Below are 18186 nucleotides of genomic sequence, written 5' to 3'. Positions count from 1 at the left end.
TCTATTCTCAATGGCTGGAATAAATAAATTCATTTTTGTGCTTGTGGAAAAAAAAGTGCCTAAAATGACGGGGCAGAGGGAAAATCTCATGTAACAATGAAAAACATAACTTTGATCTTCTTGAAGGGTCTGCTGGTCACCCAGTCACACTGACACTGCCCTTCCTCCCTTCAGAGGGAATGGACTACAGCCCCTCCCCTGAGGCAGCACTGACAGCCCGCCCTCTCTCCCACCTAGGACATCCGGACGCTGTTATCTGTTCATCTGTAATCCGCGCCGTCTCCACAGCTTAACAATGCCCTCACAACTTTGTTCCCGGTGGAGTAAACACTGCGGCTGTTATTATGTCCTGTCATTGGCCCAGTGGAGGCTGTGTCAGCCAACTACCCTTGGGTACCATTTAGCCATCCCATGAGGTCCCCAAGGGGAGCCCAGACTTCAAGGTATCACTGAGGATGCAGTAACAAGCCTTGCCCTAAGCACTCTGCTGTTTCACAATCATCCTGAATGTCCCCTTGACCAAGGCCTGGGCTGAGCACTGGGGGAGCAGGGGAGGGAAGGGTGAATCCAGGGGGCCCTGTCAATCTGAGAGAGGAAATGGAACACATACCCAGGACTCAGACAGCTTGAGGAATAAGAGCAATGAAACAATCCTACCTGCATGCCAGAGGAACAGGAGAGCTGTTGCTAAGAGAGGAGGCGACTTGAAGGCAGCTTAAGTTTGAGACAAGGAAATTGGGTTAGGTGGAAGAAGCAGCCTCTGTAGCTTAAAGGGGAATGAAGTTCTAGAATCTAGTTCTTGGTTTTAGATCTGAAGAGTCTTGACCTGTTCCTAATAACTGATCACATTTTGATGCTGAATTAGAAATGACAGGGTGGCAAATGACCTGAGCAGAGGTTTCCTGGATTGGATAAATGAGCCTCTTCTGCTATTAAAAGAAAACAAAAATGAAAACAACCCAAAACCTTAGGAAATGTCCTCTGCCAAACCACACCTGAGCCTTCCTGTGCCACCTCCCCAGGCCTTCTTCCCTCCCTCCCAGATAGCATGGTCCCCATTCTTAATCTAGAAATGCTTTAGTGGAGGAACCTTTTCACTCTGGTCCAAAGTCAACCCCCAACACTTGTGACCGGAGCTCTCTGTGTCCTGCCTTCCCCAGTAGACTGAGAGGTCTCTGCAGATGGGGCCAAAATCTCCTTCTGAACTTCCTTCTTGCACACAGGACAGAGCTGTCCTTATGCAGAAGCCTGGGAGGCAGGAGGAGGACAGGCTAAGGATGATTTTCTGGGATATTCTTGACCCTATTCATGGCCTTCTGAAGCAGAAGCAGGCTGGACATCTGCTTCACACACCTCTGTCTCCCCAGACACACACCCAGAGGAGCCAGCCCCACTGGAAGTTTCCAGGGGCGATCTCAGGAGTAATAACCCCAGTAATTGGAGGCCAGCAGGTGGAGATAAGGTCGCTAAGCCATGATAATGCAGGAGGTGAGCCAAGTAAATGCTGGGTTCTGGGTCACTTTATAGGGATTCATGGGGAGTTCACGGCGGAACAGACAAAATTCTCGGTGAGGGCGTGGTAATTTCCTACATGAAGAACCCAAGGGGCCTCAAGGGATCTAAAAGGAATTGTCGAGGTACAAATTAGGCTGACTCCAGCCGGCCAGGCTATTTAAGGGGCGAGCCGGACCGAGAACGCAGCGGCTGTTTGCGCCCCTCCTACCTCCCGCGCAGCCAGCACCGGTCCTTGCCAGCCATGAGCCGCCAACTGACCCGTTTCCCCGGCGAGGAGCGCCTGGGCTTCAGCGGCTGCTCCGCGGTCCTTTCTGGCCGAAACGGCAGCAGCTCCGCCTCATTCCGGGCCGGGGTCAAGGGCTTGGCCTCCTTTGGCAGCAAGAGCCTCTTCTGCCTTGGGGGCAGCCGGCGCCTGGCTCTCAGCGCTGCGGCGGGGCGGGGCGGCGGCCGCCTGGGCGGCTTCGTGGGCACCGTCTTTGGCAGCGCCGGGCTGGGACCCGCGTGTCCCTCCGTGTGCCCGCCCGGGGGCATCCCTCAGGTCACCGTCAACAAGAGCCTCCTGGCGCCGCTCAACGTGGAGCTGGACCCCGAGATCCAGAGGGTGCGCGCCCAGGAGCGGGAGCAGATCAAGGCGCTGAACAACAAGTTCGCCTCCTTCATCGACAAGGTGAGTCCTCGGGCATCGGCCTGTCGCCTGCGTTGGGCGCAGTGTGCACAGGGGTGCCGGCTCTGCCACTGGCGAGATGCATGGGAATGTGGGCTAGTCATAGCCTTTCCGAGCCTCCCTTTTCCATTTGTAAAACGGGCACAATAATGGGTCTTGCTCCAGTGGGTTGTGCTGAGGCTTAATTGGGATGATTACAAAGTGCTCAGAACAGTGCCTGGCACACACTTCCAATAAACAGGATGTATTAGTCCGTTTTCACACTGCTGATAAAGACATACCCCAGACTGGGAAAAAAAGAGGTTTATTTGGACTTACAGTTCTCCATGGCTGGGGAGATCAAAGTCACTTTTTACATGGCGGTGGCCAGCGAAAAATGAGGAAGAAGCAAAAATGGAAACCCCTGATAAACGCATCAGATCTTGTGAGACTTATTCACTATCAGGAGGAAAATAGCAGGAGAAAGATAGGTCCCCACGATTCATTTACCTCCCCCTGGGCCCCTCCCACAACACGTGGAGATAATTCAAGTTGAGATTTGAGTGGGGACACAGCCAAACAATATCAAGGATCTTCATTTCTTTCTTGCATGAGACAGGACTGTGGGAAGGGAGGGGGCAGGATTGCCAAGGAATGGGCACTTTGAGAGCTTCTAATATCAGAAGAGGAGATGGGACCCACATTCAGGGCAGGGCATTAGGGACACAGGCCAGTAGATGTTGCAAGACATGGTGCTTGGTGCTTGGTGCTTGAGGAGTAGGATGAGTGTGTAGCTAGGAAGGTGATAGAGGAGGTGAGAGACAAGAGCCAGAAAACTGAAGGGTGAGGCTGAGGAGACACTTGGAAAGAGTGCATGTGAAGTTACAGGTGTAGGCTGAGGGTGGGGCGTCCAGAAATTGGCGTAGTAGGGAAGTTGTCTCTGGAGATTCCGAGGCAATGACCCCAGTGAGTGGAGAGGAGACAGGGAATGGGCTTCTCTTGTCTCCACCTGGGTGGAAGGTCTAGACGGTAAGTGATAAGGGGACAGCCTTTTAACAATAGCTGACATTTATGGTGCTGTCCCAAGTGATTCTCATTTACTAATGCACAACCCATCATTCTATTGTTGTTCTGCCTTGCAGATGAGGATATTAAGACATAGGAGGCTAAGAAATGAGCTCACCTTGGACAGGACTGTTGGTGGTGGACCGCGTGTCACCACTATGCTAGGGAATAGGAAGTGAGGTGGCTGCAGGGCACAGGTCTGCATGGAAGAAACACAGCAGCTGTTCCAGAGGCTGGGGCATTCTCTTGCTCTTTTATGTCTGTTGTTCCCTAGCATGTTTCCTTCTGCCCCTCAAGCTAAGAGATAGGTGAGAAGAGGTGTGTGGCAGAGGGCTCAGAGTTATTGAGTCTAAAAATGTGCACCCTGGTCAAGTATGAAGGAACCTTGTGAAGATGTGGTAACCTGCTGTGAACAACAAAGAAATGAACAAACCAAGTGCAATTTAGGCTACACAACAGGAGGAAGGCTCTAAGTGCCAGTGTGCTTTCCAATGTTACTCCCCAGTCCCAGTTTCTCCCCTGCTCCCCATTTCTCTTTACTCAGAAAGCACCAGCATTTATAGCAAGAGAAGCTACCTCTGTCTCATGAAAACTCACTAAGGCAGAGGCAGATAGTACCATTGCTTAAGGCCTCTTCTGATTTCTTATAGACTGGGTCCTATTTCTTGTCTTGGAGATCCAGGTGAGCATGACCCTTGGCTGAATCCACCCAGGGATGAGCCTTGCTCTTTCCTACCCCCAAACCCCAGGATGGCTTCCTCTGGATTTTGGGGCCCTCTCCTCACTCTTGAGAGACAACAGCATGGGGACTCTGGGCGATGACTGCCTTTGGGTTCCAGGTGCGGTTCCTGGAGCAGCAGAATCAGGTGCTGGAGACCAAGTGGAACCTCCTACAGCAGCTGGACTTGAACAACTGCAGGAAGAACCTGGAGCCCATTTATGAGGGCTACATCAGCAACCTGCGGAAGCAGCTGGAGACGCTGTCTGGGGACAGGGTGAGGCTGGACTCGGAGCTGAGGAACATGCAGGATTTGGTGGAAGACTACAAGAAGAGGTGAATGAGTGGCAGGGAATATGCTTCTGGAGAATCTGATTTCAAATGAGGTTTTTGTTTGGAGACAGCATTTTTGCTTCTTAGATCCTTTGCTGTTACCAGGGGAGGGAGGAACATCCAGTTAGAGTGGGACTTAGGAAAAGAATAGATCTACCTACACCAGTTCTCCAAACTGTCTAGGAAATGTGTGCTCAATTTCTAGCACTGAAAATGAAGGAATGGGGGAAAGAGAGTTGTATCAAAACCTGATGGATATCTCAAATGCCTTTGTAGTTCCTCCTGAGTGAAGTTTTCCATGCCAGTTCCCAGAACGTAAGACACTCCACCAATTCCAGAACAAATTTTAAATCTAAAAAAAAAAAAGAATTTTTAAAACTTATTCCATGTTGAATCATGGCTGTGCTGCTGAATCCTGCCTTTAAAGAGAAGAATTGAGAATGTTTGAGGGATGATTGAGAATGAGTTGGAACCAGAGAGTGTGTCTTCCTCCAAGTCGAGCCGAATATGAGAGAGTAATAAATCAAGGCTCAGTGTGACCTGATATTTTGGAAGTTTGCTTCCAGATGCCAGGATTTCTAGGGGCAGGTGGCTTCTTCCACAATTGAAGTGGCTGGAGATGGTCAGAGCTGAGTTCTTTCTCTTGCTCCATATTCAATCTACTTGCCCATCTCTATTCTGAAATTCCCTCAAAGCAGAACCCTGGCCCAAGCCCTGCATGAAGAACCTGAGGAAGGAGGGGACATGGTCCCTGACCTCAGAGAGCACACAGGTTGTAAGGACAGGCTTAAAGAACAGTTTCAGATAGCCACCAATAAGAAGAAACAAATACGGTGTGAACTGAGATTGGTGGAATTAAGATGGGAACTGACGCCCAACTAGAGATGCAAGCAGCGTCTGGAAAGAACAGGGGGCTGCCAGGCATAGTCCAGAAGTCCCAGACAGAGGCATCCAGGGGCAGTGCTATCTCTGGGCCTTTCAGATTGGAGTGGTTTTGTGCTCCTGAGCACCATGAACTAGTTGAGCAACCACAGATGAGTCTCTGTGTCCTCTGTGAACTTTAGTTTTAGTATTTATGAAAACCAAATACTGATACCTGCCTTGCTACCTAACAGAGCTATTGAGAGGATAATGCCAGCCAGATAGTAGTGTATTAGCAGCTTTGAAAAGAATCCAAGTGCTACACAAATGTAAGGCATTGTTTTCCCTATGTCAGAAGTCCTGGCTTCACTAGTAACTAGCATTATGACCTTGGCCAAGTATTTTCATGTCTTTTGCCTCATTTATAAAATTGGGATAATAATAGAATCTACTTCATAGGGCTTTTGTGGGGATCAAATGAAATAATGTGTGTGAAGAATTTAGCACAGTGTTTAGCACGTAGTAAGAGGTACAATAAATATTAGCTGCATTTATTGGGAGTATTTTAAAATTGATTTTATCACTCATCTCTTCCACCTGTGGGTCCTCATGCCAGGTTTTTGCATCTCTCTTATGATATTTCATAAGAAATGCTAATCATATATCACCCGCGAATTAGAATTTTCAGTGCATGTGCCTTCTTGTTAAACTTGTGAGCTTCTAGAAGATTCACAGTGTATATGTCTTAAGCATCATTGTATACACTGAAGCTTTTCTCATAGATTCTCTGAAATGATTTTTGAAAACTCTTCACAATTAAAAAATTTCACAATTAAAAAATTGAAACTGCAACTTTTAATCATAAGTGTAAGTAGTTTCAAAGAGTATAATTTTAAATGTATTATGTGTATTCCTATTTGAAATTGTAATAGCCACATCACTCATTTAGATGTATCCAATTGCATCCAGGTGCCGCGGCAGGTTCGTGCCCATCACCCTTCATCTAAAAAGGCAATCAACGGGCTCTGCTTTAAAAATCAGAACTTTTACCTTGATCCTTTTCTTATTTGAACTCCAATTTTTATGCCACTTTCCCTACCTAATTTTGTTCTAATATAATATATTTTTATGTCTCTAAGTCTTTTATTGATCACCCTATCACAAAATATGCATGTATCTTGAAATTTTAAAAAGCGTACTTCTTGTGGCCTGTGATCCCAGCACTTTGGGAGGCCAAGGCTGGCGGATCCTTTGAGCTCAAGAGTTCAAGGCTAGTTGGCCAACATGGCGAAACCCCGTTTCTACAAAAATATAAAAAATTAGCTGGGCACGGTGGCGCACGTCTGTGTTCCCAACTACTCGGGACGCTGAGGCACTAGAACGTCTTGAACCTGGGAGGCAGAGGTTGCAGTGAGCCAAGTTCATGCCACTGCACTCCATTCTGGGTGACAGAGCAAGATTCTGTCAAGAGAAAAAAAAAAAAAGAAAAAGAAAAAAAGAAAAAGAAAGTTTACTTTTTGTCATTATAAGTTTTTAAATGTCAAAAGACTTATTTTGGGTTGAGTTATCCAAACAACAAAATATATTGCTAATTTTGTTAAATAAGTATTAAACATAAGAACTGAAAAAAAATTGAAATTACATTTCTTAATGAGTTGAATGGGGCAGATTTTTTTCTAAGTGGCTTAGTTATCCATGTATGATTATTGTTCTTATCGAGCTGAGATAGGATTCTAGTCCTATGTGTTTTCCATTCTTAGGTAAGTGCTGGGAAACTTTAATTGTATAAGTAGATTTTAATGGAAGGAGTCTTGCAAGCCCAGTGTTATTTAGTTCTCAGAATGCCTTTCCAGTTTTTCTGCTTTTTCTTTCTTCCGTAGTGCTGTTTCTAACATGCTGCATAATTGACTTATTTGTTGTGTTTGTTGTTTGTCTCTCTCTGTTTCATAAGTGCAGGGAAATTTTTGTTCACTTACTTATCCTAAGTGCCTACAAAGTACCCCACACTCAGCATATATTTTCTTAGGTGAATGATTATATGTCAAAATCACATAATGACTCATCCTTAAAGATCATGTTTAACCACGTGTCAGTGGACAATTCAGAACCTTTTTTTTTGAAAGCAAAACTTAAAAACCATCTGACTTGCAAAAAGAACATGTGTCGTAGTCAGTAAAGTCATTATCTTCCAAATTTGTGGAAAATTTTTCAGTAAGGCTTTACCAAGACTGATCAAATGACCATGCTTATACAACTTATTCTGTCCTTTAGGAGCACCATGTTTAATCCAATGGATCAGAAAGGACTGGAAACATAAAACATTGTTAATACTCAATACACCTATGCCAATTCTTTATCCTTAAAGAATAATGTGATTCTGCCTCATGTTTTTGTACACGAATACACACACCAGCACATTTTTGAGACTTTGGAGCTGCAGATTTACCTCATTCAATTTATATAGAAAATATCTGCCCTCTAGCTTCATTGGAAAAGCCAGTCTTCACGTTCAAATCACAGACATGAGTTGCTTTTTATCAGAAAAAGCCTGACTTCATTTCTCAATTCAAGTAAAAATAAGAATTTGTACTTTAGGGACTGTTATAAAATCCACTCAGCAATAAACTAAGAAATATGTCTTGTATAATAGGTTATTGAAAGCATTCAAGATTAAAATGATTTAGATTTAATATAACTAATACAACTATGTTATAAAATAAGAGAAATCAATATGTACTTTTTCATGGTTTAACTTTTAATTATTCATTGCAATATATTTTTAAATAATAAATTATTTTTAAGTTTATGATGCCATAAAACTTATCATTTTTATTTTTAATGTGTGTATTGAACTCTAGTGTTTGGCCTCTAGAAGTAAATAATGTAAAATTATTTATAACTAATGTCATTGATTTTGATAGCCCACTTGGTCAAAAGTTTTCTGTGTATTTTAGGAAATAGATATAAACTACTAAAAATTAATTGGTCTGGCAACTACCACATGGTTTATTTTTATTAAGAGGAGGTAGACATTGTTAAGCATTTTGTAAGATAATATAAAATAAAGTTTGACTGAATAGAAATAGCTGTTTCATGACATAATTTGATTAAAAGGTTTCAGTTGTCTTTTGAATAAGACACAGAATCTGGGATAAATCGTATAAACTGCTTTCTCTGTGTTTTATATAGCATAAGTAGAAAGATCTGCAGCCTCAGAAGACATCCTAGTCACACTGGAAATAACTCCCTTCACTACCCTGCACGGCTTCAGCCATTCAACAGTGCTTTTTTTTTTTTTTTTTTTTTTTTTTAATACTTTAAGTTCTAGGGTACGTGTGCACAACGTGCAGGTTTGTTACATATGTGTACATGTGCCGTGTTGGTTTGCTGCACCCATTACCTCATCATTTACGTTAGGTATTTCTCCTAATGCTATCCCTCCCCCCTGCCTCCACTCCAGGACAGGCCCAGGTGTGTGTTGTTGCTCACACTGTGTCCAAGTGATCTCATTGTTCAATTCCCACCTATGAGTGAGAACATGTGGTGTTTGGTTTTCTGTCCTTGCAATAGTTGCTCAGAATGGTGGTTTCCAGCTTCATCCGTGTCCCCGCAAAGGACATGAACTCACCTTTTTTTTTATGGCTGCATGATATTCCATGGTGTATATGTGCCACAGTTTCTTAATCTAGTCTGTCATTGATGGACATTTAGGTTGGTTCCTAGTCTTTGCTATTGTGAATAGTGCCACAATAAACATACGTGTGTATGTGTCTTTATAGTAGCATAATTTATAATCCTTTGGGCATATACCCAGTAATGGGATCGCTGGGTAAAATGGTATTTCTAGTTCTAGATCCTTGAGGAATCGCCACACTCAACAGTACTTTTTGAGGAGGGGGCTGCCAGGGACATGCCCTAGGAATGAGCAAAGAGCTGAAAAGGATTGTTTATGTTAAGTACATGAATAGAAAAGCTATTATCTAGCCTTAATTCTTTTTTTCAATGTTTTACTGAGGTAAAATACACATAACAAAATTTACCATCTTAGCCATTTTTCAGTGGATGGTTCAGTGGTATCAAATACATTGCAACCATTATGACCGTCCACCTCCAGAACACACTTTCCATCTAGTGAAATGGGAACTGTATACCCACTTAACACTAATTCCTCATTTCTTCCTTCCCCTCTTCCCAGCCTCTGGCTCCCACCATTCTACTTTATGTGTCTGACTTAGACTACTCTACGTACCTCACATGAATGAGATCATTTGTCTTTTGGAATATTTGTCTTTTTGTGATTGGCTTCTTTTCACTTAGCAGAATGTCCTCAAGGTTCATCCATATTTTAGCATAGTATAGAATTTTTTTTCTTTCTAAGTCTGAATGATATTCCATTGTATGTATACACCACATTTTGCTTATCCATTTATCATTGATTATTTCTTACCAATGCTCTATTTCGTTACTATACTCTCACAAATGTCCTGTAATGTATTCTTTGAGAATAATAAGGGATGGAAGAGGTAAGGTCTTTAAGTAAAATGATTAGTACCCTTACCTCCCCAATCAACAATATGTCTGTATTAAGAACATCCCAGTCCTAACCAAATTTCTGTGTCTTAGACCTTGCTTCTGTTTCTGCTTCACCTGGAACAGAAATATGTATAAGAAATAGGTATAACATACAGTTTGAAAGTGACAACAATGCTTTTGTTTGGTGCCTAGGAGGTTTTTGCACCCTGAGTCATTGCACAGTATCAAGATGCCATGTGCCAGAAGGGAATGCCTTTTCACCTCTGCTATAATGTGGGAGGGGCTAATTGTGACAGGGAGAGGGACAGTAGAATCTGCATGACATGTCAACCACAGGTGCTTCTGAGGCAGGTAGTTTTAAGGCAGACTGCATAGGGACAGAGGAGCTGGAAATTGATTCCTTTAAATATGTCCTTCCCTGCATCCCCTTTAGGAAGGTTATGTGTGCCCCAGGGGTACATGAATCCCAGTTTGAAGACCCCCACCCTGCAGCTCTCAGCACAGAGGTGATAACTAACAGTTCAGTGAGTATTTGCAGAACTGAATTATCTCATTGTCTTGCCCCATGCAGGTATGAGGTAGAGATTAACAGACGCACGGCTGCTGAGAATGAGTTTGTGGTGCTCAAGAAGGTAAGAGGGGTGCAAGATGGGCTGGAAGAAGCCTAGAGGGCTCCCTGACCACTTGGCACAGTGATGCTTGTAGGGTGAGGAAAGGGGCCCTGTAGGTCACTCAGTCCCTTGGGCAGGGGTGATTGGCACTTTAACTTCCCAACCTCTCCCTCCAAGTCCCTTGCCTGGGATGCATGCTGTTTCTAGAATTTGCCAGTCTAAAATCTGGGCATTTTACTGCACTACTGGTGTGGCCATTGCACTGCATGTTAGTTGGTTTACTCTCAGGGACTGAGCCCCCCATGAAGCACAGGGTGAAGGGAGCGGAGAGAGCAAGGCTTCCTGTGGCAGGGAGGGAGGGATGGGCAGGGAAGGCCCTCTCAGGGCGGCTTGACTGTCACATGCTCCCAGGACGTGGATGCTGCTTACATGAACAAGGTTGAGCTCCAGGCCAAGGTGGACTCCTTGACAGATGAGATTAAATTCTTCAAGTGCCTTTATGAAGGGGTAAGGACTTGGCTGACCTCTCTTGGGAGGTCTACTCCTTTAACAAGTGGCTTCTGGCCCCTGGCTAGAGGGCGGTGTGGACCAAGAATTGGGAGGGAGAAAGCTTTCAACCTGGTGGCCCTGACATTCACCAAGGCCCTTCTGGGTGCTGAACAATGAGTTAGGTTTTGAGGAGTCCATGAAGGAGAAGAAATGATTCTCACCCTCCAGGAGTTCACAGCCTGGCAGGAAAACACCATGTAGCTGAGATTTCAGAGAGCAGAGGAAGGAATGGTGGGTTCTGCCTGAGCCATCAGTGAAGGTTCTTGGAGAGAGAGAAGAAAGAGGAAGATTTCAGTGGGTGCTGAGGGGGGCAGAAAAATGGAAGGTCCAGGAGCCTGTCCTGTGCTAAAGCATGAGGAATGAGGAAGGGTGCAGAGGCCTGGGGAAGGGATCAGTGCTGGTGACTCCCTAGGGGTCTTCACATGCTAGGTAAAGAGTTCAGACTTGGTCCTATGGGCAGAGGGTGGTGGTGGCTGGTTTATGAGGATGAGAATGTAGAAGAGGGCAAGAGTGGTTTTGAGTGTGTAATGGAGAGAGGAGTCCCAGAGTTTGGGGCTGAAACCTAAGGTGCTCATTCACATGCCTGCCAGGCACTGCTGCTGAGGCAGAGTTCAAACGCTGAGGAGTGGCAGAGAGAGATGGTGAGGAATTTGCCCAGGAGGACCACAAAAACTGGTTCCTCATGAGGGCCCCTTAACTAGCTCCCCTCCCCAAACTGTCCCCAGGAGATCGCTCAGATCCAGTCCCACATCAGCGACACGTCTGTCATCCTGTCAATGGACAACAACCGGAACCTGGACCTGGACAGCATCATTGCCGAGGTCCGTGCTCAGTACGAGGAGATCGCCCTGAAGAGCAAGGCCGAGGCTGAGACCCTGTACCAGACCAAGGTGAGCTGGGTGCCAGGTGTGCTGAGTCTCACTGGCCACAGCTAGCACCCTCTCAGCATGTGTGCATGTGTACGTGTGTGTGTGTGTGTGTGTGTGTGTGTGTATTTGGGCTCAGTCAAGACCTCCTTTGTCTTGGAGTTGAGCCTTGTGGAAATGCCACCCCATGGGTAAGGGAGATTAACTACAGTCTCTGCTTGTTTTGTGGACTTATATGGGGCTTAGCCCTTGTCCTGTCATGGCCTTTGGCTGAGGCCACACTAGCTACAACCCTGATAGGATTCTGACTCTGTTTCTATGGGTAATTCACATACATTGTCTTATCTTCACGTTTTCTTCACGTTTCTAACTTTGGCAAATTGAGGACAGAAAATTCAAACTCCGCTAAGGCCCTCATGTTTGAGAACCTGAGGATCCTATTGAACTAGGGCAGGACTTTTTTGTCCAGAAGAAAAAGAACCTGCCCTAGTTCAGTAGTATCCTTGTGTTCCTCTTCTCTTGTCACCCAACCTCAGATCCAGGAGCTGCAGGTCACAGCAGGCCAGCATGGGGATGACCTTAAACTCACCAAGGCTGAAATCTCTGAGCTCAACCGCCTGATCCAGAGGATCCGCTCAGAGATAGGGAATGTGAAGAAGCAGGTGGGTTCTATGAAATGAATCCACTAACAGTATTTATTGAGTTGCAATCTGGGCCAGACATAACATGAAGAAAGGGTAAAACACAGTGCCCTCCTTAGGTTCTCCTCTAATTTACCAGGAGAGGATGATCTGAACAGATGTGGAGGGATAAAGCAGCCTACACACTGTAGGTAAGTGAGTGCTGCAGGAGCCCAGAGGGGTGGGAGGTGAATGAGGACCCCAGGGAAGCTTTGCAGGAGGTGAGATTACACCAGGAGAGGGGAAAAAGCAGGTGAAGGAGCCGGCAGGAGCAATGAGCCTAGGTAGGGATGTGCACGGCACGCATGCAGGTGAGCTTGCCTATCTAGGGCAGGGGGCTCGCTGCTCAGCAGGGGTGGCAGGGAGCAGGGGACAAGACTGGGTAGGAATAGGCAGGCCATGGAGTTTAGACCTAACGCAGGAGGTAAGATTTGAAGGTTTTGCATGATGATTCCTTGTGGGAGGAGAGAAAATCCAGCAGAAGATTTTAGAACAAAATGGAGGAGGCACAGCCCCCACAACCTAGATCGGGCTCAGGGCCCTGCACTCGTGGGGGACCTTCCTGCACTAGTGCTGTGCTGTGGGGAGGGCACCGCATTGAGGTCCCACTCTCTGGGACGTAGTACCCCTGCAACCACACCTGTGGCTCTAAAGCAAGCAAACCCATGAGTTCTCAAGTTTGTGGAGGCAGTGCAAGGGTTTAAGGCCCCATCTCCTTACCCTCCTCTGCACCCCATCTTTCACCCTGCATGGTGCATGCTTACACGTGTACACGCACACACACACCCACCCACACACACACATACACACAACTCCTCTGTGCTCATAGTAGTGGGAAGAAGAAAGACCAGCATTAAATAACTTGTGTTTTTGTTTAATCAAGAGCTATGGAAGTGCAGAAAAAAACACAGATGTTTGAAGCTACCCTCAGTATTCTACTACAGTGTTTAAGTAATGAAATGCTATGTGTTTATGGTTGGATGAGATTATTACCAGAAAGTGACCTGGCTTTGGTGGTGAGGGAAGATATCCTCTGTGGGGAACAAATGGGGATCACTCACAATGCTGAGTCCCCATTGCGGCTCCTTTTGAAGGCCCTCAGCTAAGGTGCTTCCTGCCCTTCTGGCCTCCTCCATCACATGCAGAGTTTCATGGCATTTGGTGTCCTCAGCATCCATGTGACATTTGTTTCAAAGAATGCTAAAATTTCAAGTCCTCTCAACTCAGGCCACATTCAGAAGACCCAAGCTTTTGGTGTGTCTCTGTCCCAGGTTCACTCTGTGGGATCTTGGTCAGTAAAAAAAGAACAGAAGACAGTTTGACGAATTCAGGTGACAGTGTGTGTGGCCACTCCATGAAAGATTAAAACCTCTACAGTCCCAAGGGTGGGGAAGGGTTTTCTGTGGCTAGAAGGCTGGGTCCTAGGCATCTACTTGAGGCTGTGAGCCACTCATCCAAAATGCGAGGGCGTTGGCACTGCTGGGGGCCTGCCCAGCAGAGGAGGATGGTGACAGCTGGACAATATTCTACAGCCCATTTGGCCTTGGATCAGCTGCTTTCCTTGGTGTGAAGCAAATGTGGCTTTACAAATGGGCATACCCCAGAAAAAAAACCTCACCTCTCACCAAAACCTTAGTTGAGGGAATACATCCGGACTGAAGGGCTCAGGAAGCCCCGTGGGGGCTTTCACATACGTGTAAGCACACAGCCCTAGCTGCAGTTATGCAAAGGTATCTTCTTTAATTCATATATATCTTTCTATATATATTATATATATATATTTTTGAGATGGATTCTCCCTCTGTCGCCCAGGCTGGAGTTCAGTGGCGCAATCTGGGCTCACTGCAACCTCTGTCTCCTGGGTTCAAGCAATTCTCCTGCCTCAGCCTCTTGAGTACCTGGGACCACAGGCAGCTGTGTGCCGTCACGCCCGGCTAAGTTTTGTATTTTTGGTAGAGACGGGGTTTCATCATGTTGGCCAGGCTGGTCTTGAACTCCTGCCCTCAGGTGATTCACATTCCTTGGCCTCCCAAAGTGCTGGGATTACAGGCATGAGCCACCATGCCCAGTCTATTTTATTTATTTATTTATTTTTAATTTTAATTTTTGTTTTAACTTCTGCGGTACATGTATAGGATGTGCAGGTTTGTTACATAGGTAAACGTGTGCCATGGTGGTTTATTGCACCTGTCAACCCATCACCTAAGTATTGAGCACAGCATGCATTAGCTATGGTTTTTTTTTTTTTTTAAGCTATTTTTCCTAAAGCTCTATCTCTCTCCACCCGCCAACAGGCTCCAGTGTACATTGTTCCCCTCCCTGTGTCCATGTGTTCTCATTGTTCAACTCCTACTTATAAGTGAGAACATGCAGTGTTTGGTTCTCTGTTCTCAGTTATGTAAAGGTATCTTCTAAGCCTGTTACCATTTAGCATAGTTCTCTGTGGGATTTGGGGACCAAACTCTAAGTGTGGCAAGTTTATAGGACATTTTATTAGTAGGAACTATATTAGCCCTCATGTTTTCCCTGTGATTTATGGGATCTCCTAAAACAACCTGTACACTGCAGAGCTGAATGAAGTCTAGCTGCTCACAGACTTTTTTTTTCAGAGTTGACATAAGAATCTTACAGCTGATATTTCAGGCCAGGAGGGAGAGGGCAGGGGCCACATGCCCAGGCCAACCACTTTCTCAGTGCCTTCCCCTCCTTCCTCCCAGGTGAAGGTTTTCTACTTTCAGATGCAGAGGAATGAGCCAGGGTGAACCATGCCTGGAGTGAGGGGAAGAACAGACTCACTTCTAGGGATGGCCAAAGTTGGATAAACCAGTAGGATCTCCAAGCATTTACCATCAGTCAGGACAAAACAAGGGGAGGTTGTCCTAGCAAGATCTCAGAACTGGGCTCTAACTCTTAAGTGCTGGATCTGTTTGCCCTTCAGTGCGCCAATCTGGAGACGGCCATTGCTGACGCTGAGCAGCGGGGGGACTGCGCCCTGAAGGACGCCCGGGCCAAGCTGGATGAGCTGGAGGGCGCCCTGCACCAGGCCAAGGAGGAGCTGGCACGGATGCTGCGTGAGTACCAGGAGCTCATGAGCCTGAAGCTGGCCCTGGATGTGGAGATCGCCACCTACCGCAAGCTGCTGGAGGGCGAGGAGTGCAGGTGAGGGGCCGGATACCCTGTGTCGGGGCCGGATACCCTGTGTCGGGGCCAGTTTTATCTCTGCTATGGTAGGAAGCTCCAAGGGAAACAGTTTGGTCCTGTTTAGGTCCTGCTGAAGTAAAACCATACAGCAAATGGGCTTGTCACATGATTAGGAATGCCGAAATTGGACAGCAAAAAAGACCAAATTGTAAAAAATCCCAAAGGTTGTGGGAGAGGAGGTATTAATGCCAGCAATGTTTGAGAAACAGCATCCCCTGACCCTTCATGGTGCATTTTTGTGGGTGGGTGGGGAGGAGCAAGATGGCCTCTAAGGGCCGTCCAAGTTCAAGGTCGCTCCAGCAAAGCCTGGGGCTCCAATGGGGAGGTAAGCTCATTCTTCTTAATCATCTAAGACCAGTGGAATAACTAGAGGGAAGTGGAGGCCTAATGATCCCACACAGCAAGCAGTTCCAAAGTATCTTGATGGAGGGCTGACTCCTTGCAGCAGATTTCCATTTCTCTATTTCTTGGGAGGTCGCACTGGGATGTGTGGGAAGAAAGGAGGCTGGGATGGGGTTGGGAAGGCACGTTCTGCGTGGAGAGGCTTATTCACAGAGGTGGTGGTTGGGGTGATTATTTATGGGGGATTTACCTGTTTTTCTTCTCCTTCTTCAGGATGTCTGGTGAATATCCAAATTCTGTGAGCATCTGTAAGTATCTGCAGATCTCAGTTCTGCCCTTAGTCACCTTACCAGAAGTCCGAGTCCCTGTAATTCATGACACAAAAGAGAAATCAGAATGACAGAGGGGGCTCAGGGGAGACTTAAGGGCAAAGGGAATGAACTGGCTGTAGTAACTAGGGGGAAGCAGTGGATGGAGAAGACTGTCATGAGAGACAAAAGTACAACCTATAGAAAGATCAAATGATACTCATGAGTGTATCATCCAACGAATGATGCTTAATGGTGACATTATTTTTCTGTTGACCAAAACAAAGGCCCCAGATTGTAGTTAAGGGGGACTGAGGGGCCTAAAGGGTTGAGTGATGGAATGAATGAATTAGATGGAATGGTTGAATGAATGAATGAGAGCACATCCTCAGCTGTAAAAGCTGGAGAGCCTGTGTGGAGATGCTGTGGTGCTGAGAGACAGGGCCCTCAGTGGCCCCTTTCCTCATCAGCAGACCAGCAGCACCAGATGGGCCCTGGGAAGTGCCTCTCTTCATTTGTCCTGCCCATGGGGGAAATTCACACACTAATTGGAAAAGGTCAAGTGTATGAGGCTAAATGCATGAAAAATGAAGCCATATGATCAGTGCTGATAAAAATCTCTTAGTAAACTGAAACACACAACAGAGAGAATCCATCTCAGCAGGAAGCCACTGCAGGCGAGAGTAAAGGGGGTGGCCCGGGATGTGGGGGTCTGACGTGGGGCTAGGGCTGACTGGGGCTGAGATCTTCTCTCATCCATTCCAGCCGTCATCAGCAGCACCAGTGCTGGGGCAGGAGGGGCTGGCTTCAGCATGGGCTTTGGCACCTCGAGCAGTTATAGCTACAAAACTGCAGCTGCAGACGTCAAGACCAAAGGCAGCTGTGGCAGCGAGCTCAAGGATCCCCTTGCCAAAACCTCGGGGAGCAGTTGTGCCACCAAAAAGGCCTCCAGATGATGGACAAGTGGTTGGCTCTGTGAGCAGAAGGCTTCCCAACCCACCCATTTCCTCCCTCTCCTTCCCTAGGCTCCCTTTCCAAGTCAAGAAATGCTTTATCTGTCACCACAGTCCCAACTCCATTTCCTCTCTCTGTTGTCCTCAAGGTGTGATGCTTCGATGCAAGGAGTCCAGTCATGAGCTCTCTCAGTGGCCTCCTTCTTAGTCCCGTTTTGTTGGGTCATTGCCTGAAATGCAAAGACAACACACATACCCAGGATGTTTCCCCACGGCCAGCTACAAGCCCCTCTGCCTCCATGCCTTTCTAGGGCCTTTGCTGCCAAGGGACTCTTTTCATCTTCTGATTGGGATTGTGTCCTGTCCTCTGCTTCTCCTGCAATAAATGAGTAAATCTGTTTGGTTCTCAGTTGAATCTGTTGCCCAGAATGTCACCATCTGCAGGGCCTTAACTTTTCTTCATCTGACACTTGTTTCACTCTGGGTCCTGGGCTCATGTGGCTCTTCACTGGTTTTAGCCAGGTAGGTACTGGGAGGGGGCTGATCCTTGTAAACAGTTGAAATGTATTACCCAGGCAGCTGCTGGGCAGGCCCTTTGCTTCACGTGCCCTGTGCCACCTATTCTGCACAATAGCCCTGTGAGACATCATTACTCCACATCAGATACAGATGTTAGAGCTCCGCACAGCTTCCTGCTCTGGTTCTTAAAGCACCCGCAGCTGTGCACACTCACTGTCTGTGTAGCGAGTGGTCGTCCCTTCATTCTCCCCAGCGTCTCACTCTCCACCACCCACCACTCACTCCCCAGTCCTGCTCCCACACAGTGGCCCTGCCTTCCTCTTCTTTTAACCGACTTCCTTTTTACCCTAATGTGTAAGGCCTGTGTGTGTATATGCTTATAGCCTGTCTGTCTAAGGTATATATGAAGTAGTGGCTCATTTAACAAATATTTAGTGAGCAAGGCATTGCTCAGGCACTGGCATTACCAGAAGAAACAAAATAGGCACA

The 18186-nt window shown here is 46.5% G+C and overlaps 1 protein-coding gene across 1 annotated transcript; it reads left to right on the top strand.

The window, feature by feature from the left end:
* Positions 1-592: 592 nt before the first annotated feature.
* KRT72 (keratin 72) lies at positions 593-17576 on the top strand. The gene is made up of 9 exons (XM_023211044.3): positions 593-2182; positions 4063-4277; positions 10240-10300; positions 10691-10786; positions 11554-11718; positions 12231-12356; positions 15313-15533; positions 16191-16225; positions 16991-17576. Exons 1-9 carry the CDS (start codon positions 1757-1759, stop codon positions 17179-17181), a joined length of 1536 nt encoding a protein of 511 aa, XP_023066812.1. The 5' UTR covers positions 593-1756; the 3' UTR covers positions 17182-17576.
* The last annotated feature ends 610 nt before the right edge of the window (positions 17577-18186 follow it).

This window comes from Piliocolobus tephrosceles, chromosome 10 (assembly GCF_002776525.5).
Source record: "Piliocolobus tephrosceles isolate RC106 chromosome 10, ASM277652v3, whole genome shotgun sequence".
Taxonomy (NCBI): domain Eukaryota; kingdom Metazoa; phylum Chordata; class Mammalia; order Primates; family Cercopithecidae; genus Piliocolobus; species Piliocolobus tephrosceles.
The sequence above is the reverse complement of the archived record's forward strand: the minus strand, read 5'-3'. Positions and strand labels throughout refer to the sequence as shown.

Coding starts and splice junctions, on each gene's coding strand:
- KRT72 (XM_023211044.3), top strand. CDS start 1,757: ATGAGCCGCCAACTGACCCGTTTCCCCGGCGAGGAGCGCCTGGGCTTC. Junction 10,301..10,690: donor AGTTTGTGGTGCTCAAGAAG/GTAAGAGGGGTG, acceptor ACATGCTCCCAG/GACGTGGATGCTGCTTACAT. Junction 10,787..11,553: donor TCAAGTGCCTTTATGAAGGG/GTAAGGACTTGG, acceptor AACTGTCCCCAG/GAGATCGCTCAGATCCAGTC.